Source organism: Cnephaeus nilssonii (genome assembly GCF_951640355.1).
Source record: "Cnephaeus nilssonii genome assembly, chromosome: 18".
Taxonomy (NCBI): Eukaryota; Metazoa; Chordata; class Mammalia; order Chiroptera; family Vespertilionidae; genus Cnephaeus; species Cnephaeus nilssonii.
Window position 1 is genome coordinate 9,059,188 of NC_137089.1, and position 18,308 is coordinate 9,077,495.

At 37.7% G+C, this 18,308-nt stretch overlaps 2 protein-coding genes across 5 annotated transcripts in view; both read right to left on the minus strand.

Annotated features, from left to right (window-relative positions):
- Positions 1 to 18,308, minus strand: part of RAD54B (RAD54 homolog B) — a 70,088-nt gene that overhangs the window by 48,155 nt on the left and 3,625 nt on the right. For all 4 annotated transcript variants that reach the window (XR_013814929.1, XR_013814930.1, XR_013814931.1 and 1 more), the window contains exon 3: positions 16,463 to 16,604. Coding sequence is in view for 1 of the 4 variants with exons in the window: in XM_079796121.1 (XP_079652247.1) it covers positions 16,463 to 16,604 (142 nt within the window). In the remaining 3 variants the exon portion in view is untranslated. The remainder of the gene's footprint in view (positions 1 to 16,462; positions 16,605 to 18,308) is intronic.
- On the minus strand, positions 1,049 to 6,032 carry FSBP (fibrinogen silencer binding protein). Its single transcript, XM_079796122.1, has 2 exons — positions 5,452 to 6,032; positions 1,049 to 1,584 (listed from the first exon to the last, which is right to left on the minus strand). Exons 1-2 carry the CDS (start codon positions 5,823 to 5,825, stop codon positions 1,059 to 1,061), a joined length of 900 nt encoding a protein of 299 aa, XP_079652248.1. The 5' UTR covers positions 5,826 to 6,032; the 3' UTR covers positions 1,049 to 1,058.

Below are 18,308 nucleotides of genomic sequence, written 5' to 3' on the forward strand. Positions count from 1 at the left end.
GAGATTATCTTATTTTCTTGCCAAAAAGAAAACAAACAAAAAAACAGGGTGGGTGGGGGGTGGGAGATAATTGATACAATGCCCAATTTCATAACCTCCCAACCTTTAAAAACTATTTTAATAAAATAAGCACCTCTAATTTTTTAATATGGAGGTTAATTTTAATGGTTCTTTATTTCTATGGAATAGCCGGGGGGGGGGGGGGGGGGATTACAAACAAAAACTCAGTGCTGGTCCTTGCTCTGCCATAAATAGCTTTGTTTTTGTTTTGTTTTTTAATATATTTTATTGATTTTTTACAGAGAGGAAGAGAGAGGGATAGAGAGTTAGAAACATCGATGAGAGAGAAACATCGATCAGCTGCCTCTTGCACACCCCCTACTGGGGATGTGCCCGCAACCAAGGTACATGCCCTTGACCGGAATCGAACCTGGGACCCTTGAGTCCACAGGCCGACGCTCTATTCACTGAGCCAAACCGGTTTCGGCAAATAGCTTTGTTATATCAAGTAAGTAACATTGAGTTCTTTCTGGACCTCAGTTTTATTAGCTTCTAAATTGAAGAGGGGGTAAAAAGTGATCACCAAATACCTCCCATCACTAAAATCATAGGACTTACTCCTTCAAAAAATGAAAGCATAAAAATCAATGTCATAAAGGCAAACTTCCTGTATTTAGGCTAGTATTGCTTCTAAATTAGACCGAATTAAAAACCTTGAACTACTGCTTTTCAAAGCTCTAATTTAAAATGTTGAAGACAGAGCTCTGGAAGAATATGTATGTGTTTGTGTATATATTTATGTATGTTATATTTTAATGATCAAAATATAACATCTTTTGTAAGGCCAACAATTAAACTTCTTAGAAAAAAACATTGAGGAGAGACAAAAAATATATACCTCAAAAGAAAATTAAATAATTTTTAAAATGTCAAAAAAGTTTTTTTCATAATAGAGATTAACGATACATTATAAGAATACATATTCTGCTTTAAGACATTCCCAAGAGAAAGTAATTTGGCCAAAATTCAAATTATCATATTGTGAAACTGAAAATAAATTAGAAACTATTATATTCAGGCAGATCGTGCCGTAAGCGAATCGCTTTCAGCTTCTCCACTTCAATTTTTGCTTGTAGCAGCTCTTCTTCTAGCTGCTGCCTTCTTTTCAATCCATCCCTCTTCTCCTGAACATATAATCCAAAATTTTTTTGATTTTCTAAAATTATCTGATGCTCCTCTTTCAGCATTTGCAGAATCTGAGGATCATACCCTAATTGTGACCTAAAGTGTCCTCCACACTCATGATGAAAAAAATCATCTCTCCTTGGGATGGAAGATGGAGACGATGTCATTCTCATATCAACAGAGGAAAGTGACGGCGACCCAGATCTTTCCATAACATGTACTAATTCATGTTCTTCTCTTTGCTCTAAAGTATAACTCTGTTCCGAATTTAAAACCAGTGGAGGAGAGGGCTTAATGTCTTCTTCTTGCTTCACCTCCACTGTAATAGCAACTGGATGCTGATCCAACATTACCTGTAGTGAACTGGTACCAGCCTGTGCCTCCTCAGCCAAGTTTGCACTACAGCACACAAAAAAGCATTATAAAATGTAAATCAAATGAAGACAAGGGTATACTTACACCATAACTTCAAGTTTAATGTACATTAAATTATTAAGCTTTAAAGCTATAAAGAAAATCATGAAACAAATATTTAACCCTTAGAATAACAAGTTGAAAGTGAGTAACTAAATTTAGGATTTTAATACCATACATATATGTTATTTCCCACCCTTAACTTTAAAATCTGGCTCTTAAAAGAACAGGAAATTACAATACTACACAAATGACAATGAGGTAAAAGAAAAGCCATTTTTAATGGTTTCAAAGAGACGCCAATTGCTCCTACAAGTCTGACGTTCTTTAATGGTATTCTGAGTCTTGCTATCCCTATACCTTCTTTGCCCTTGATCTGCTTCTGCTCTCCTGGATTGATCTAAAAATTACCAAGTTCCAAGACTCCTAGGAGGATAATGGAAGGGCATCTATGAGAAGCAATGTTTTCTGCATTTGTCAAAAAAAAAAAAAAATCAAAGGTTGTGTATGGCTTCAGATGCCATCAGGATTATCCTAACTATCCAATTTCAGGTGCAATGTTTAATCTTACCTATCCTAAACCACATGACTCAGTTGTTCTCTCAGTCTGTCAACCATTGGTCAGGTGAAGTTAACCAGCCAAGGTTTTATATTGACCACTATATCCCCAGCACCTTGCGTAACACTATACTTGAAACCTGGTAGGTGTTCATCATATGTGGAATGATTAAATATAGATAAAAAGGTTATGTTAGTGCAATGGTTTTAAATAGGCTATATACAATAGATTGAAAGTTTATTAAATTTACATGTTATTTCCATAAAACTGTACAGGCATCTACAGTTTTAGCAGAATTTATTAATATGTTATTATGTACCTTAAAGTTCTGTGTGTGTTTTTTTAAATAATTGGTTATACCAGGAAGCTATTAATTAAGACTATATAATCTTGTTTCTTGAGGGTTATTTTTAAATTTTGCTTCTGCCTTACTTAAAAATAAAAATTAGAAAGGGAAAGAGATTATTAGAATATTACTGGGAAAGTGCTATATTAACATTATTTACAGAACATTTCACAAATGATAAGTAACATAGTTTAAGTAGAACTTAGGAAAAAATTTAAAATCCCCATATGTCACTTACTAATGGCATTAAATTGTCAATAACATCAGATGTTTGTTAAAGGGATACAAATGAAATATATAGTATGTTATTAAAAAAACCTATTTGTAGATTATATAAATTCATCCATTTTCATAACTTTTTTGTCATCTTATAATTTTCTCTTAAATTTTTTTTTTTTTTATTTCAGAGAAGAAGAGAGGGAGAGAGAGAAACATTAATGATGAGAAAGAATCATCGATTGGCTGCCTTCTGCTCGCCTCTCACAGGGGACCAAGCCTGCAACCCCAGCATGTGCTCTAACCAGGAACTGAACTGATACCTCCTGGTTCGTAGGTTAATGCTCAACCACTGAGCCAAACTGTGGTTGGCTATCATCTTATGATTTTCAAAAGCAAAACGACAGAATATAAATGTAATTCAAATTAGTAAGATTTACTTTTATTAACATCTCAAAAACCTATAATGGAAAAATATTACAATTGCAGATTAAATTTTAAAAATTTACACTGTAACTATTCCAAATTAATATTTACAATAGAGTACAATTAGACATATACATTATACTCTAGTGTAAATTAAAAATGTCTTATATCTGGAAATTCTATTCCATTTTAGTGGAAACATTATAAGTAAGGTCATCATATAAAAAATGCTTTAGCGAATGTCACAAAAGTGATAAACAGAAGGGTTTCTAAAATTTAGAAATATGGATTGTAAGGATCAAATGGGTTACAAAAACAGAAAATATAATTTGATATTAGAAAGAAGTAAAAATACACATAAATCAATGTGTTATAGATAGCCTAACCAAATATGTGTAATTTTTTAAATACATTAAATAATATGAACAGTAAGATTTTCCTTACTAAGAATGGAGAGACTGATGAGATTGGCAGACATGTTTATATAGAAACATAATTAACATTATAAAGTAATTATAAACTTGTGAGGTAATTATCAAGATTCAAGATGATGTCAAATAAATATAAGCACATTAAATATATCAATATATTACATGAAAACGCTAATATGAAAAATGGCAGTGTAGACACTAACATAAGCAAGCATTTAAATGGCTTATTTCTGATATTCTTCACTTTAAAATATGAAAAAATGTTATTGTTTAATAAGTGTAAAAATATGTGAATCAATTAATTCCTTTTATCAGAGAAATGTTGTCCCAAAAGATTGTATATGTAACATACATACACATACAAATGGTCAAAATATAAACAGATACTTGTATCTTATTTCTCTTCTATACTCATTGTGTTTTTAAAATATGCAACTAAAACTAGTTTCTATGTGTAGTTTTCAAATTACAAAAGTCTATACTTAATACCCAAAAGATGGTTTTATACCTGTAATGCAAAAGCAACTTTTCTTATGGTTTGAGGAGAAAAAAAATGTAGTAAGTAACACAATATAAAACAGTCTTACTGTGGAGGTTTCTGGACATCCAGCATGTTAGGATTTAATCATTTGTCATCTCAGTGAACATTTTAAGTAGTGGCCCCATAACTGTGTACCCATGTCCTGGATTCCCACTAGTGATTTTTTTTTACTATGCTATCAGCTAGAAATAAGCAGTATATGGTAAGAAGCTGAGCTCAAAAAATGATCCCAGTAAATTATCAAAATAACAAATATGTTTGGTTAAAAAGTTCTTTTCCCTGTTTCTCTCCTAACTTCAAAAAGTTTTCACAGGTAATCAATAAATTTACTTATATAATGACTCTTCCACTAATAGAAAAGCACATTGTAAAGCTTTATTTGAAAGGTCTCTCAACTAACAAAAAATTTACAACTTGTTTAAATTACCCTAAATGATTCAGAAGAATGTAGCTGCCATTTTTATCTTTGGCCAGGGGTTGCAATTTGAATCAGTAGTAAGATAATAGTTTTTAAGATTCCAAGGCAAGTAGTTATATAGCGCATAAATTTAACAACAATAAAATGTTTCTAACACTTTATGAAACCAGTTGCTCTTGTTGGTCTATTAAAATTCATAGTTTGATATCCTTGCAAAGCAATTTGTGAAAATCTGCCCTTTCCTATGTGACCCACGATCAATACCATTAATAAATACACAAAAACTTTAAATTTTATTAAGCAACCTGAATCCCTAATTAGGCATTAAATCCTTTCCTCGTGTTTTTTTATTTTAAATATGTTAGAAAAATAACTTAAACTGTCTTACCATATGCAATAATACCATTAATAAGTTTACTTAATTATTGATTTTAGTTTTTTAGCTCAAAGAATATTCAGTAAGTGGAGACAGTGACAATTTCACATACAAGCAAGGGTTCCATTTCTCTTACAACTAACTTTCTATGAAACTGAAAATTCCAATGAAATGTAATCTTAAATGAAATCTTAAAAGGTCTCTCTCTCAGCTAATTAAATAATTGAATCTTAAAGCTTAAAAAGTTTATGAACAGATGTCACAAATTTCATCCCAATTATTCCTCCCTAACCTTTACTTTTTAGAAACTACACAGAAGGAGGGAAGGGGGAAGGGAAGACAATAAAAGTGACTTAAATGAAATGCAGCAGGAAAATTCCTTATAGCCTCACTTTTCTTTTTTTAGAACGCAAAACAAAGACACTATTCATTGCTCCCGAGGGGGGATGCTTACTATGCATATCTCTGTCACAGCTAAGCCAGAGCCCAATAGATAGGAGGCGCCATAATTTTCCACAACAAAATAAAATAAAGCTTACCTTTGTATGTGGTTCCTGTCTCTTACCAGGCAAAAACTGGAAATCTGGGGAATCATCTCCATAACTTTCTTGGTTGGCTCAGAAATATTGCTTTTTAAATCTGATTGGGTATCTTTTTGCTGCAAAAGCTCCTGTTTGGCATATTCTTTGAGCCTTTTGTAAAGGGTGCGTAGGCCCTGCGCTGTCCGAGGAGGGCGGTCTACTCCAATGGCATTATAGTTAACCGCTATGATATCCCAACATCTATTCTTTTCCACTATTACTGAATGCTTATTAGTGTGTTCTTCGAGAATTTTCACATATGGCTTCACAAGTTTTAGCAAATCAAGCTTTTCGGATAAGGTAAAATTGGAAGATCTAGCCTTTCCCACCATTGTTCTTTTCTCAAATTCAGTAGGCAGTTTCTGAAACCACCATGCAGCCTTCAGCTCTGCTCAGCTCTTTTCACAAACGGAAAAAGATCAGGCTTAACTAGGCTAGCCTCATTTAGGCCCACGCCTACAGGGGAGGGTTTATTAAAATTCCTCCAGCTTAAGCTGACGCAGGTTCAGGAAATCTGCTTAAGCCAAGCCTGACCTACATAAAGCTTCTCACTGAAACAGACAGGAAGGCACAGGCAAAACACACTTGTGTATAAAGAGAACAGCTCAAGATAGGATTTAATACACAAAGGTCTAGAGATAAGCATGGAACACCGCTAAAAATTAGCTAATTTGGTGAGAATATCAGATTTCCACATATGTATGCTTAGCTGATATTGAAACTGCACTGCAGTATCACTTTAATAAAAACAAAAGAGGAACTGTTTTGTCCTGTTTACAGATCCAGTAGACAGAAAAATAAAAACTAACGAGATGAATGTAGTGATTCCTAACTGAGCAAGGCCCACGGTTTCTGAGCTGCTATTCTCTCTTACAAAATCTGCATAATGCTGGTCCTGCTGTCAATCAGGAATTGCATATCCTCTAGCTAGTTAGGTTACACCCAGACTCAGACTCCACAGTAAAGCTAAGCTTCTCCTTCAATTTACAACCTACAGTATCCACTGGGGTGTGTGCTTTTTCAGTTACTTAAGAAGAAATTTTTGTCAAACAATGAATCTAAAAAGCAGATTTAAAAAAAAAAAAAGGTTTTTAAAGCAATGTATTATTCTCGCTGTAACATATGTGAATATGCTAGCCTGCTCTCTATCATGTGTAAAAATCACCACAGTGAAAACAGCATAATCTCGCCTTAAGACCTCACACAACAAAATCACTATTTTACTATTATTACGGGGTGGGATTTTCATTTAGCTATACTCACACAATCTCAACTGCGAAAGAAAACAGTCTAGCCATTTGCAAGGCTACCAGTTTACATGCTTGGAATGTATTTTCTAATCCCTGTCTGAAAATATGGTAAATAACAATGTAAGCAAAATAAGCTTATTTTCTCCTGACATACATGTTTATCCAGATAAAAGAAAGAATTAGAACATATTTGAACACAGTTCCATTCAACCAATTACTGAACAGCCATTAAAAATCCTCCCAAGCACTGTGCCAGGCCCAAGGAAAACAAAGGTGAATTCTACCTGATACAGCCCCTATTCAGGAAGCTGTAGTTCTGCAGAAACACCATAAAATTTCAATTCCTTGTTTTCATTCTTTCAATAGGGAGAAGCAAATTAAATGTATTGAGTTCTCATATGAGCCACATGATGTGCAAGAAGTTTTAAATGTGTATCCATCAGGAAAAAAGGGAAAGACTGCTGGGTGTTCTAATGAGATAAAAAAAAAAAAAAAAAGAGGACTAGGTACACAGACAGGGACCACGTGGAGGTAGGGGGAAAGGAAGTCAGACATGGAGGTGAACCTGGCTGGGCTGGGGAAACTTGACCCTTGACCTGGCCAGGTGGGGACAGTGATGTCACCTGGGACCTGAAGTGGCAGTCCTTAATCAGGTCCTCCCACAGGTAGAAACCTGAACTTTGATATAATTGGATATTGCCAGAATTCCTTAAAGGGACCAATCAGAAGCTAGCAGAGTATATCAATATCCCCTAAACAAGAGCTTAAGTGGGTAACCCATTTGGGGACCCCTTCCTGCTGTCTTGCAGCAGGAAGTCCATATATCTCCTTATCTCCTCCCGCAAGCTCTGCCCCCGCGTCCCCCCCCCCCCCCCCCCAATAAATTCTGTTTTCTTCCCACCATTTTTGTCCCTGAATCCATTCTCCGGTTTTCCGAGACAAAGAACTCAGACCCAAACACATTTTGGGTATATTTTTGGTTTCAATATGGAATGCTAAGTGTTGTGTGGCATACCTTACTGAATAGTCTGATTTGTTAATACTTCTAGCTTTTCACTGCCTTTGGTCAGTTTTATTGCTCAATAAATTGTTGTAAATAGTAATGATTATTGCCCATAGAGATGGGAATTGAAAATTGACCCGTCCCAGCAACCTGACCACAGATATGCAAAGAAAAACAAGAACACAAGATATATATTATCCTTAAATAATATTTTGTTATTTGGGGGGGAAATGCAGATATTATATTAAGAAACAAAATACTAATAAAAATATGAAAAACCATTCAATCTCTAAATTATCAAGGAAATGTATAGCAAAAATGGGACTTTCATCCATAAGACTGGCAAAATTTTTAAAGACTGAAAATGTCAAGAGCAGATAAGAGGGTAGAGCAAAGAGCACTCTTCGGTCCTGTTGATGGATGTGTAAAATGGCATTCTGGACATCAATCTGAGAATATCCATTAATATTTTACATTTGTAAAACCTTCCAAAACTGTTAACCTAAAAATAAATTAGCCAAGTGAGAGACAACAAGCATTTATGTAGGGAGCGGTTATAGGGTTAAGCCTTGGACTGACCTGCTGGCAAAGCCTCAAACAAGTCCCAGCTTAGAGGGCACAGCCCTCTAAGCATAATTAAGCTTGATCTTGTGACTGCTCCCTAGATCTTTCCTGGGTAGCTAATGGACTGTGGGAGGGGCAGCAAGTGCTGCCAAAACAAGTGAAACTCACAGGAATACTGTAACTATGGTGACCACTACCTTGTTTACCTCTGACTATAAAATAAGGCATCAGCTTGCAGTCTGGATCTGTTCTGTGGCCTCAGCCAGGCCCAGAAGATCCACCAAGACCCAGCTTATTCTCTGTCTTTTCTTCATCCTTCGCCGGCCCTCCCTCAGGCTCGCCAAACCCTTGGCTGTGCTGGCGCGCACACGTTTACTTGAGGACCAACACAATAGCTATTTAGGAAGCAGTGATTCAGACAGAAACCCAAAGTCTTCCTATTAGGAGATGAAGGCAAGGGGTATTTATGAGACAGAAAAGGGGAATAATTACATGAATAGAATCCAGGGTGCTAACAAGCTAAGGAAGGAATTTCTTTTTTTTTTTTTTAAATACATTTTATTGATTTTTTACAGAGAGGAAGAGAGAGGGATAGAGAGTTAGAAACATTGATGAGAGAGAAACATCGATCAGCTGCCTCTTGCACACCCCCTACTGGGGATGTGCCTGCAACCAAGGTACATGCCCTTGACCGGAATCGAACCTGGGACCCTTGAGTCCGCAGGCTGACGCTCTATCCACTGAGCCAAACCGGTTTCGGCAGGAAGGAATTTCTGTAGAGGCAGATAAGCTAATACAGTGATGCTGATTCTTAAAAATGTCTTTAGTTTTCAGTACAGTAGTCATAATAACTGCTCTCTTGTTATCTTTGCAAATAGTTCTTTGGAACACAATGTTGCTTTAGGCTCAGATCAAATATTGTTTTGCCCAGTTTTAACATTCCAAAGATTTGAGGACTAAGACATACAGGCAAGGCAGTTCCTCTGGGATGACAGCTCCAACTCCATTTTGAAATGGCTCCATCTATATTATTTTTTACAATACTATGGTCTACATTAGGCAGCATTAAAATGAAAGAGGCAGATTTCATATATATATATATATATATATATATATATATATATATATTATTGATATCAGAGAGGAAAGGAGAGAGAGATGGAAACATCAATAATGAGAGAGAATCATTAATCAGCTGCCTCTTGCATGCCCCACCCTGGGGATAGAGACCGCAACCCAGGCAGGTGCCCTGACTAGGACTTGAACCTGACTAGGACTTGAACCATGACCTCTTGGTTGATGGTGAATGCTCAACCACTGAGCCATACCAGCCAGGCTTCAATACTTTTTTTTTACAGAAGAAAACAAAGTTTTAATACATGTGCATGGGTAATTTCAGAGAGATGAAAATTCCAAGGACAGTGAGGCCAACACTGGGTATATAAGACATTTTGGACAAAGGAGAAAGGGGGATGGAAGGGAGTATTAGATTTCAGAAGAATGGAGGATTTACAGGTAGTTGGGGAGGAGGGGAACATACCTGGCAGGCAAATTCTTGCTAGGCAAATCAGAAACAATGGGACATAGGGGGTATCTGCCTGAAGCCCTCTGTTTACCATACTTAATTCAAATTGGGCTAAGGCCACTTCACTGAGGATCTGTATAATTCTGATTTGATTTAAACTGTAGTTTTAAAACATTCATATTTTTCTTCTCTCTCTCAGCTAACTTGACTGCCCTGATGATCCTTGACTCCTGACACAGCAGAAGACAATAGCCCAGTTCTGAGTAATGGTCACCCCAAGGTTTAATCCCACTGGCAGGCTAAAGATAACAGCTCCTGAGCCCTAAGGCAGGAAAACCCACTTGGTTACTTGTTCTTGAAAGTGGTTATGGACACCCAGCTGACCTGGGAGTTGTCCTCAAGACCTGAAGGAATCCCCGCCAGTAGGCGAGGGGATCCCAAGACAGGTGCTGGGCGTGGAGGCCACGGGGGCATAGGCTACCAAGGAGACAGAACTGAACCTCACATCACCCTGCTTGGCCCCGGAGGATGGCTGGTTAGCCAGAGACGGGTAAGATTCCTCAGGGAAGGAACAACCTAAGACAGGCACAGTCGCATAGGGGCCATCAGGAGAGAACTTGGGGGTCAACAGAGGTGGGGCACAGACCCTCACCCCCCCAGCTTTGCAGGGGCCTGAACCCTCACCCCTTCTGAGGGAAGTCTCCTGCCCCCATGGCTGCTTAACTTCCCATGCCCAGCTCAAATCGGGACCCGGGTAACAGACAGAGACTTGGCCGACAGCAGCTGCCCTCTCACTGCAACAAGACTTGTTTGAGTTGTCTTGTACCCATGATGTGGGGAAGTGGGGTTTTGATATTTAAATCCAGCCTACCACCAGGAATGCTCAGGGCCTACTCAAGAAGGCAAATAATCCTTTCCACTAATATTTACAGGGTAAAATAAGATTGTTGTTAGAGTAATAAATTTGACAGTAAAATAGTAGTCAAGTTTTCAGGCTAATTTAAATTGGCTAATTTGAAATAAGTGAATATTCTAGAAAAATTAATTGTACTGGACAAAAAGCAGTTCCTAAAGTGTTAACTAAAAATTTTATTGGTAGTTCATCTCATGATAAAATTGCGTAACATTTAATGAACCTTAAAATTTAAAAGCTATCAAGACTACATTATAAAATTTTCAAAAGCCTCCTAATACTTAAATCAAAAAAGGGGGGATAGTAGAAGAATATCATGTAAGGAAAAATGTCCTGTAAGTAAATTACATCTAGAAAATTTGTTGTCCTGTAAGTAAATTACATCTAGAAAATTACTTTAGAAAATTAATTGTAATGCTAACAGCAAGATACCCAGGAAAAACACACATGGTGTCAAAACAAGCCAGAGGAAAATCATTTGGGCAAAAAATGAAAAAGGGTCCCAAGTCAAATTTATAGAAAATATTCCTTTATTAACTTTTGGTCGAGAATATGTTTGTATATTTTCAGGAAACAACTCCAAAACCATGTAGATTCCGGCAACAGAGAGGAATTGACAGGACTACTCCAGCCATGAAGACAGAAGAGAAGCAGTCCAGAGATGGAAGACGCTGACGTACCCTTGCCATACTAGCAGTCAGCAGCTGTGCGTCACTGCAGGTTGCCCAGGACCAAACCAGAGAGGGTCGGACCTGCATTACCACCATTTGTCCACCATCCAGAACTGAAATATCATTGCTGACATGTACACATAGGAACTGTTTGACATTGAAATTGGGTCACAAAAGAACTGTTGGCCTAGAAAGAAACTCACGACAGACTGATTCATTTGCCTTTCAGCATAACCATTATTGCTTGTCTCATTTTCGGTTCTTGTAAGTGTATTTCTAGTAGGACATGATCTCACTCATCTAGGGGAAATGATGAACAACAAAGACTGATGAACAAGAACAGACCCAGAGACAAGGAGGCATGGATCAGACTGTCGGACCTCAGAGGGTGGGTAGGGGAGGGTGGGGATAAAGGGGAGAAATCAACCAAAGGACTTGTGTGCATACATATGAGCCTAACCAGTGGTCAAGGACAACAGAGGGGTTAGGGCATGCGTGGGGAGGGGTGTGGGATGGGAATGGGGGGATGAGGACAAATATGTGAAAAAGACCTGAAGGAGCCTGGCTGGTTTGGCTCAGTGGATAGAGCGCCGGCCTGCGGACTAAAGGGTCCCAGGTTCGATTCCAGTCAAGGGCACATGCTCGGGTTGTGGGCACGATCCCCAGTAGGGGGCGTGCAGGAGGCAGCCAATCAATGATTCTCTCTCATCATTGATATTTCTATCTCTCTCTCCCTCTCCCTTCCTCTCTGACATCAATAAAAAAATATGTAAAAAAAAAAAAAAAAAAGACCTGAAGGAATGATTTATTACCCTTATCTCACATCTGACCAATCAGCTCCTACTATAACCCTGAACCCCTAGCCCATGGTGCCTTGTGATTTTGCTCTATACTTGTATAATCTGTAACTTATGTCCTCCAGGAGTTGTGTCTTTCAGAGTAGGAGCCTGGAGGCCTCCAGACTGGCCAGTTCAGATAAACCAATTTCTTTTGTTAGGGGCAGAAATAGAACACTATCACATCAAGTTGTTGTTTTTTTTAATTACAGTTGACATTCAATATTATATTAGTTTCAGGTGTACAGCATAGTACTTAAACTTATAATTTACAAAGTGATTTCCCTGATAAGTCTAGTACCTACCTGGCACCATACATAGTTATTACAATATTGACTATACCGTTACTATTTTGTAACTGACAATTTTTTAAAATATATTTTTAATGATTTCCAAGAGGAAGGGAGAGGGAGAGAGAGAGAGAGAAACATCAATAATGAGAGAGAATCATTGATCAGCTACCTCCTACACGCCCCCTACTGTGGATTTAGCCCGCAACCGGGCATGTGCCCTTCACGAGAATCAAACCTGGAACCCTTCAGTCCACAGGCTGACGCTCTATCCACTGAGCCAAACCGGCTAGGGCTATAACTGACAATTTGTACTGATCACAAATCACAATTATAACAGTAATGAAAAATTCTGAAATATTGTGAGAATTACCAAATGTGACACAGAGACACAAAGTGAACAAATACAATTGAAAAATGGAATCAACATACTTGCTCGATACAGGGTTGCCACAAACCTTCAATTTGTAAAACACATTATTTGAAAGCCCAATAAAACAAAGTACAACAAAACGAGGTATGCCTATATGTACTTTCATATAGCTTGAGCATCATAATAAAGGATATATGCATTGTTCATACATTGCTGGTGGGAGTATAAAGTTTTAGTATCTGCAGAAGGCAACTCATCATTATCAATCAAAATGACGAATGCACACTGCACACACTTTGAGACCAGCACCCTACTCCAATGTATTTACCCTATGGATATAGTCTCACCTATTTTTATAATACATAGATATTTGATCAGACCATCAAACTTCAGAGGGAAGGTAGGAGAGGGTAGGGGTAAGGGGAGAGATCAACCAAAGGACTTGTATGAATGCATATAAGCCTAACCAATGGACACAGACATCAGAGGGGTGAGGGCATGGGGGGGGGGGAATGGGGGGATAAGGACACATATGTAATACCTTAATCAATAAATGTAATAGTAATTTAAAGAAACATAGATATTCACTATAGCTTTGTTTGTAATAACAAAAAAGCTAAGCAACCTAATAAGGCTCTGGTTAAATATACTTGGCAAATCCATACAATAGAATATTATGTAGTTTTTAAATAGAAAGAGGTAGTTCTAAATGTACTGACAAAGATTTCAAAGATAGACTGTTAGAGTAAAAATGCAAAGTATAGAACAGTGCAGCTAGTGAATAATAACTTGTATGGGGAAAATATATTACATACAAATGTTTCCAAATGTACAAAATATCTCATACATGCCCAAATACTGGTAACTGGTTGCCTCTGGAGAAAGAAACTAGATGGCAAGGGATCAGGGAAAGGGGATTTCTTACTATATTCTTAACTTCTGAATTTTGTACCATGTGCATTCATTACCTATCCTTTTTTTTTTAAAAAAAAGGTCACAAGGAACTATATATATTGTAGGATTCTATTCATATGAAATGTCCAAAACAGGCAAAACCATAGAGACGGAAAGCAGATTAGTGGTTACCAGGGCTGGGAAGAAAGTGGGGAATGGGGAGTTGACTGCTTAATTGGCCCTGAGATTCCTTTTAGTGATGACAATGTTCTGACACTAGATAGTGGTAATGTTTGCAAAACACTGTAAATGTGCTAAATGCCACTGAAATGCACACTTTGAAATGGTTAAAATGGTGAATTTTTGCCCGGCCAATTGTGGCTCAGTGGTTGAGTGTCAACCCATGAACCAGGAAGTCACGGTTCGATTCCCGGTCTGGGCACTTGCCTGGATTACAGGCTAAACCCCCGTAGGGGACATGCAGGAGGCAGTCCATTGATGATTCTCATTGTTGATGTTTCTCTCTCTCTCTCTCCCACTCCCTCTCTCTGAAATCAATAAAAACATATATCTATATATGTATGTACACACACACACACACACACACACACACACACCTTCTTCTATCTGTAATAATAACAGCGTAACATGTTAATTAGACCGGACGTCCTTCCAGACGTCCTTCTGGATGTCCTTCCGGGCACTCTACCCACTGAGACAAACCAGCTAGGGCTCCATGCTTTTCTATATGCAACATCTCTCTTCAGCAATCACTACAGAAAGCAAGATGCTTCTTACAATGCTCTCTTCCCCAGCTAACCTCTCTCTGAATGACAGGCAGGACATGTCAGCAGGTTGGCACAGGTTCCCCAGGCCAGTGAATGCCTTAAATCGGAGAAGGATTAAGGGATTAAAGGTTGAGTAAATTAACTCCCTCTTTAGTTTATCTTAACTCTTAACTCTCTTCTCATATTTAGCAGGGAAGAGAACAAGAAACCATAGAACACAAATGAGACCCCAAACCAGTAACAAGGAATGTAACATACTGTAGAGTCTAAATATCATTCTCTGGGGAAGATATTAGTTACCATGATAGAAAAAACAAAAACAAAAAACAGGCATGCATGGATCATGATCTGCCACAGGCCTGACAGTAGAGATGAAAGACTGGGAAAATAGGACATTCATCTAACAAAGACAGAAGAAAAGAGGAAGGAAGTAAGGTAGGAAGAAATGAGAGCAAATCAGTGAGACATGGCAGCAGCTAAACGGCCATGCCCAGAACTGTTTCTACAAATCTCCCTGAATTGGTACCAGCTCCAAAAGTCCTTCCGCACTTTTAAAGTTCTGAGGAGCGCAAATGGTACCAATGAGCCTGGCCAATTGGGGAAATACAAAATTCCTTTCTTCCCCACCAAGAAATGAACCATTTATAGGTAAAATTAATCATCACCAAGCTCAAGAACTTCCTTGAAAAGGGTTAAGCGATGAAGGCACTTTTTGTTGATTTACACTGGTATCTTAAGGATGGCAGTTACAATACTACAAACCAGCAGATGGGTTCTCTCCCTGAATATGCTTATTCAACCAAAAATAAATAAAATACAATTTGGAAAACTGTAGTTTTGATGTTGGCTTTCACAAGGCCAAATAAACATCTGTGAACAATCTTCATTATTTTTTTAATTACCTGAAAAATACTGATCTATTACAGATACAAAAAGAACCATAGCCATTATTTTAACTCAATTCAACAATGGGGAGAGGGAACATTTGTTAAATGCTTGCTTTTACTGCTTTTACTTCATAATTCCCATCTAACTGATCTGAAGTTACTCCATGGACTATAATGATTTAACAATTTCTTTTATTTCAAGTTCACCTCTCCAGTTTTAGTATTGTTAACATATATTTTTTATTTTTTGTTTTTTTTTAATATATTTTATTGATTTTCCACAGAGAGGAAGGGAGAGGGACAGAGAGCCAGAAACATCGATGAGAGAGAAACATCGATCAGCTGCCTCCTGCACACACCCCATTGGGGATGTGCCTGCAACCAAGGCACATGCCCCCGACTGGAATCGAACCCAGGACCTTCCAGTCCACAGGCCGACGCTCTCTCCACTGAGCCAAACCGGCCAGGGCAACATGTTTTTTTAGAAAATTTGTTTTTTTAATCTTTAAACACCTTTTAGTACTTGAAACAAAGACCATATTTGACCAATATGTTTACAATGAACAGTATTAGACATACACCTATTATAAAGTACAAGATTTGAATGACATGGTTATTAATACAATCATTAAAGATAAATTATGACAACAAAAATCTGAATTGCCAACAATCTAGTAGTATTGTATCAATAACTTTCAAATGTACATATTCATTCTAAGTAATCAATTTAAATAATCCTATATAATAAAGAGCTAATACGCTAATTAGACCAGACGGGGGAACAACCTTCCTGTACAACCTTCCAGAACAACCAGTGGGTGGGGGGCGGGCCTGCGAGGCAGCTGGGGCTGCGAGGGCCAAGGCAGTCGGGGCTGCAAGGGCTGAGCCCCTTGCACGAATTTCATGCACCGGGCCTCTAGTACTGCAATAAAACTGGTCAAGTGTAAACCTGATTACTAAAAAGTACAGTCTTACCTGTATGATGTAGGTTAAATGCTGGCATTGCAGATGTCTCCCCGTGATTCATTTCTCTACCACTGTCTTCAGCAGGCCGAAGATTTAAACTGTATATTTTGGGATCAGGTTGTGATTGGAGAAAAGTATTATTTGCAGCAACCTAAAAGAACGAAATATGTATTTTTATGCAGAAATTCAATCTAATTTTCCATATTTTTACATAACAGATACCTAATGTAAAAAGAGCGACAAGTTTAAAAAAAAAAAGCTACAAGTTTAGTTTCTCTACATATACATAGGAAATAGGTACTTTAAAATAATTTAAAATTCCATTTTTATTGTTTTTTAAATTAGTTTTAAAAGCTGAGCCTCGCCAGTGTGTCTCAGTGGTTGAGTGTCGACCATGAATCAGGTCACGGTTCTATTCCTGGTTGGGGCAGATGCCTAGGTTTCGGGCTCGATCCCCAGTGTGGGGTGATTCTCTCATCATTGATGTTTCTATCTCCCTCTCCCTCTCCCTTCCTCTCTGAAATCAATAAAAATATTTTTTTAAATAACTAAAAGAAACAGAGAATGAAAATTGTGCTTATAATTATAGTGTGTTTTTTCAATATTTTTATTTATTTTTTTAGAGAAAGAGGAAGGGAAAGGGAGAGAGAAAGATCAATGTGAGAGTGAAACATCGATTAGCTGTCCTCTGCACGCCCCCCACTAGGGATTGAGCCTGCAACCCGGGCATATGCCCTAACTGGGAATCAAATCAGCAACCTTTCAATGCATGAGACAATGCCCAACCAACAAAGCCACACTGGCCAGGGCTCCCTCTTCTACTTTTAAGGATGATTATATGGGGCAACCAAGGCAATCCAGGATAACTACCCCATCTCAAGGTCCTTAACATTATCACTTAGTCAAAGAGTTCCTTCTACCATGTGAGGTAACATATTCACAAGTTCCAAGGATTAGGACATGGATGTTTTTAATATGTTTTTATTGATTTCAGAAAAAGGAAGGAAGAGATAGAAATATCAATGATGAGAGAGAATCATCGAATCCTGCATGTCCCCTAAAGTACATTGAGTCCGAAACCCGGGCATGTGCCATGTTAGGAATCAAACCACGACCTCCTGGGTCATGGGTCAATACTCAACCACTGAGCCACACCAGCTGGGCAAGACATGGACATTTTTAGAGAGCCATTTTTCTGTCTACCACAGTATGTTTGAATTTTTTAAAAAATAACAACTCACAATAAAAAAGAAAAAAATTTATTAGACTTTAACCTCCATAGCATAAATAAATCGGACAATTGTAGAGTAGCAGAAGTGTGGCTTGCCCGTTTTATATATTTTCTATATAACTTCTATATATCTAAGATCAAAACAATCCCTTCTCTTAGTAGTAAAGAGCATATATTAAGACTGCTTCAAGCATTTACTTTTTTTTTTTTTTTTTGGTTAATCTTCACCCAAGGATGTTTTCTATTGATTTTTAGAAAGAGTGGAAGGGAGAGGGAGAGCGAAAGACAGAGAAATATCGATTGGTTGCCTCCCACACATGCCCCAATTGGGCCCGGGGATCAAGCCTGCAACCGAGGTACTTGCCCTTAACCGGAATCAAACCCACATCCCTTCAGTCCAAAGGCCAATGCTCTATCCACTGAGCCAATCTGGCCAGGGCACATTTACTTTTTATAAGTAAAATGAAATGTCCAGAATAATTATATAAATCATTATTTACATGTTTGTCTTTAAACTGCCTTATCTAAAGTTTTCATTTATTTATATGGTATCTCTATATATATATATATATATATATATATGGGGCGTAATATCACAGAAAGGTCACGGGTATCCTGCCACCC